Raw genomic sequence first — 4,191 nt, 5'->3', positions numbered from 1 at the left:
ATGGCAGGGTCAGAATTTTGCCTAAACATCAAAGTATGAATCTATCCTGCCTTTTATCAACAGGAAAGGCTGTTTCTGGTGGTGATTTGAGGGATATACTGTGATAATTGCATTTAAATAAATGATTTGAATATTTCTTCCACTACTACCGGTATATGCATTCAAAGCTGGCCGGCTCTCCCTCCTCCTGTCCTCATGGCGGCGCTGTGAGGAAAACGCAGAAGGTCCACTATGAGAGTTCACCAATGAAGTTCCGGTTGTCGGCGCACGCTTTCCTTCCGCGGTTTCGTGAAACGAAAAGATTGCGAACGAGTGCTTCGGCGTCCAGAAAATACAGCTAAAATGAGTAAAGCACACCCACCCGAGCTGAAGAAGTAAGTCAATGATCTTTGATAAATAAACGCGCACTGGTTATTTTGTACCTGCTTCTTGTTTCCTGTATAGCAGATCTGGTACATTGTTTGTAATAGCCACAAGCTAACATTAGCTAACATGCCTGTGAAGAAACTGTGACCATGTAACCGATGCTGATGGGTTTCTTTTCCAGGTTCATGGACAAGAAGCTTTCATGTGAGTATGACTCCAAGCACAGATTCAAATGCAGCCGGAATGTTAAAAGTGAATCTGTTCCTGTCTTTCGTTGTTTTTGAGCAACAGCATGAAATATCAAAGTAAAGTTATTGAATAATTTCAGTAATTACGTTTTCATCTGGTACACTTCACAAAGCCTTCTTCGATGACCTCTGCTCCCTGTTTGTTCAGGATCTCATAACAAAGAGCAGACATGTAGTGCAGGCAATACACATGGGGAGGGGGGGAATTTATTTTAATACGCGCAGCGTGTTGTGTTGCTGGGAAGTACTGCTAGAAATGCGATGGTTAGGACAAATGTTGATATATTGTATAACTTGCACAGATCTTATAACCCCTACTGTCTTTCATTGACACTATACTATAATTGTGAGATGTCTTTATGGTCTTAAAAGTTGGAAAATAAGCTTGTTGTAACCCTCGGAATAATAAGTTCATTCCTCACACTGGGTAAGTCAAGTACCTTTCATAGATGTGGACTCAAAAGTTAGGTTATGTGATAGCATAAATATGGATGTCTTATTTTGCTGTATGTAAATATTCGTGGTAGTATGTGGACAATCTAAACTTTGAGTTTAAAGATGGATCAGTCTCAGAAATAAATGAACTGAGCAGTTTGTAAAATTCCTCATAGTGATTTATTTTTTTCTCCTTTCAGTGAAGCTGAATGGAGGCAGACATGTGCAAGGCATCCTGCGGGGGTTCGACCCTTTTATGAACCTGGTGGTGGATGACTGTCTGGAGATGGGCCCCGGAGGACAGCAGAACACAATTGGCATGGTGGTCAGTACCTTTGTCTTTCTTAATTTTCTGTATTGTCACCAAAGGCCATTAACCCATTCCTTCTGTTCATTCTTTAGTTTGTGCATCCAACCAAAGAAAAGTTGTGCGCTTAAGCACAGCACAGCATTGTTATCTTCAAGCAGTCTGCTCTCCTCTTAACTACAGCTTGCTTATTTACGAGAGAGTTCTGGTTATAATGGTGTCAGACTTCATATTTGCCACGGTCTGAACATGCTGCAAAGCACTCCCATTAAGACCCCGATCTTTCTTGATAGCTTTAGCTGTAGTATATTAACAGGATTGCCAATATTCATTTGCACGTGAACCCTTTGCATTTTGGCACACTCTGTTTCAGCAGCAGTACAAATTGAAATCTGCATGATATCATCACAAAATAAAATAAATATTTTGTACCTGATTAAAGCCCTGTTTTTCCATCATATTAGTCATTTCCATCCACCATTTGCTCTTCCTGTCATATGGAGTGCAAAGAGACTTGGTGGAGTCATTTGTATACATTTTGGTTGCATATCATGTGCTACTAGTATTTCGTCCTTTGTAACCTGGTTGTACTTGACGGTTTGGTTTTAGCTCAGCTGGTGGAACAAGTTTTATGCCCTTATTTCACAGACATTTAGCATGTCCCCGATAACATTAACCATGACCTGAACAACGTCAGATTGTTATGCTTGTTTTATTCTTGAGTGGGAGTAGCATGAACGCAGTTCCTGCGCAATCACAGACTGCCTGCAGAGAGTGTTTGTTGTTGATGGAGTATCACAAATATGTATTACAACCTGTGCGTGGGCCACACTTGCATGTGCTGTCGTTGTTCCATCAGCCAGCCTTGGAGAAGTATAAAGTTCTCAGTACAACGAGTTGATCAAATCAAATCACTTTTATTGTCACATCACATGTGCAGGTACATTGGTACAGTACATGTGAGTGAAATTCTTGTGTGCGAGCTTCACAAGCAACAGAGTTGTGCAAAATACAATAATGTAAACAAGCAAAATACAAGAATGGCTACATCTGAAACTAATAAATATATGTACAATATATAATAGTATATGCATTTCTGGATGTGTATACTAAATATTTTTCTACGTGCGTGTGTGTGTGTGTGTGTATACACATATTTTACAAATTAAATAGAGTAAACAATAAATAAAATATATAAAAATATACAGAGTTGAGACATGTGCAAAACAGTGGCATTAATGTACAGTATGGAGTGCATAATGTTGAAGTTCTAGTAGTGAAGGTGAGGTGTCTATGACGTGTTCAGCAGTCTGATGGCCTGGTGGAAGAAGCTGTCTCTCATTCTGCTGGTACGGGACCGGATGCTGCAGAACCTCCTTCCTGATGGAAGTAGTCTGAACAGTTTATGGCTGGGGTGACTGGAGTCCTTGATGATCCTCCCCGCTTTCCTCAGGCACCGCTTCCTGTAGATGTCTTGGAGGGAGTGAAGTGAAGTGAACAGTGTGTTCAAAAACAACGAAAAGTGTCCACTGCAGTCACTGTCTGTACTTTTCTTTTCATGTTTGTGTCATACCCTTTCCTGCCGAACTCCACAATCGCGCCCTCCCCGTTTCTGGCCCACTTGTCAACCTGTGAGCATTTGAACAACACATATGTCTTCCATATCCAGTGACATGCTGTTGGGACTGTTTGGTGGACTGCACGATAGCACACTTGTGGAATTGTGTTCACATACCATACATTATTAGTTATACCTGCATCTGCTGCTGTTTGCTCCAGGAAATCATTTTCATTCATTTCAAAACCATCCTAACTCGGTTTGAAGCAGGAATTATACCGTCAGCAAGTCCGCTAGGGTATACTCGGGTCCCACTGTTATAAATTTCATCATGAGATGGTTAGGGCAGTTTGTGCCTGCCTGCTTTTTGTGACTGTGTGGACTCTGTGTCTGTGGATGATTTACTTTACACTAAGTACACATTCTCCCCAGGCAATGAACTACAAACAACAGGAATGAGTGCTCAGCTGTTCAGTATAATTTAGGCTTTAAAATGTCAAGAAAAGCTGTTTGCTTTACCTTCTATGAATAAGATACTAAATTCTGTTTAGATTTGGAAAGCTCAGTGCTTTATTTAAAACCTTTAGGACATTTGTCATGATGGTAGTGTGTTTACTCTGTGTGGTGTTGTTTCTCACAGGTCATCAGGGGAAACAGCATCATCATGCTGGAGGCCTTGGAGAGAGTATGAGAGCGGAGGAGGCACCTGAAGAAAATGATCCCTACATTTTGTTTTTTTTGTTTGTTTTTTTTGTTGGGGTTTTTTTTTGTTTGTTTGTTTGTTTTTTACATTATTGTCCCTTTCTGGCTCCTCAGTAAGGAGACAAAGCATTTGTATTTGAATTGTGAGATGATAGATACAGTCTTTTTGTTTGGATTTTTGAAATGTGTGATCTTGTGAATAAATCAGTTTTCTTTGTAATTGGTTTTCTGCATTCAGTTTATATCACATTACCACAATACAACAAGTTATTGTTCTGTTACTGTCAACATGTTACTATAGCAACAGGCAGAGGAAGCTGCACACTAAATATGATGATAAGAGTCCAGCTGGACCGATATAAAATACTGTGGAACACCCTTATTTCTTCATATTCTCCCCGCTAAGAGACAGATCTTCTTAGAAATTTTAAGTGATTCTCTGGGCCTTCGGAAGCTAAAAGTTTTTCTTTGGAGATTGGCTGCTGCTGAGCTCATTTATACCTGCCTATTTTCAAAAGAAGGAGAAAACCAAATACATGTTGAATTTAGGTATGCACTTAGTCACTGCCTTTTAC

The 4,191-nt window shown here is 40.0% G+C and overlaps 1 protein-coding gene across 1 annotated transcript; it reads left to right on the top strand.

Moving 5' to 3' along the window:
* The first annotated feature begins 241 nt into the window (after positions 1–241).
* Positions 242–3,836, top strand: snrpg (small nuclear ribonucleoprotein polypeptide G). Its single transcript, XM_085449191.1, has 4 exons — positions 242–374; positions 548–570; positions 1,250–1,374; positions 3,555–3,836. Exons 1-4 carry the CDS (start codon positions 343–345, stop codon positions 3,603–3,605), a joined length of 231 nt encoding a protein of 76 aa, XP_085305317.1. The 5' UTR covers positions 242–342; the 3' UTR covers positions 3,606–3,836.
* The last annotated feature ends 355 nt before the right edge of the window (positions 3,837–4,191 follow it).

Source organism: Copadichromis virginalis, linkage group LG23 (assembly GCF_057382275.1).
Source record: "Copadichromis virginalis isolate Kocher_CV1m ecotype Utaka linkage group LG23, C_Virginalis_male_GT1.1, whole genome shotgun sequence".
In the NCBI taxonomy this organism is placed as follows: domain Eukaryota; kingdom Metazoa; phylum Chordata; class Actinopteri; order Cichliformes; family Cichlidae; genus Copadichromis; species Copadichromis virginalis.
Note: the sequence above shows the minus strand (reverse complement) of the source record. Positions and strands in the feature narration are given on the sequence as shown.

What these genes read in the sequence shown, in the direction of transcription:
- snrpg (XM_085449191.1), top strand. Translation starts at nt 343, where the DNA reads ATGAGTAAAGCACACCCACCCGAGCTGAAGAA. An exon ending in CACCCACCCGAGCTGAAGAA is followed by an intron (nt 375 to 547) that starts GTAAGTCAATGA and finishes TTTCTTTTCCAG; the next exon opens with GTTCATGGACAAGAAGCTTT. An exon ending in AGAACACAATTGGCATGGTG is followed by an intron (nt 1,375 to 3,554) that starts GTCAGTACCTTT and finishes TGTTTCTCACAG; the next exon opens with GTCATCAGGGGAAACAGCAT.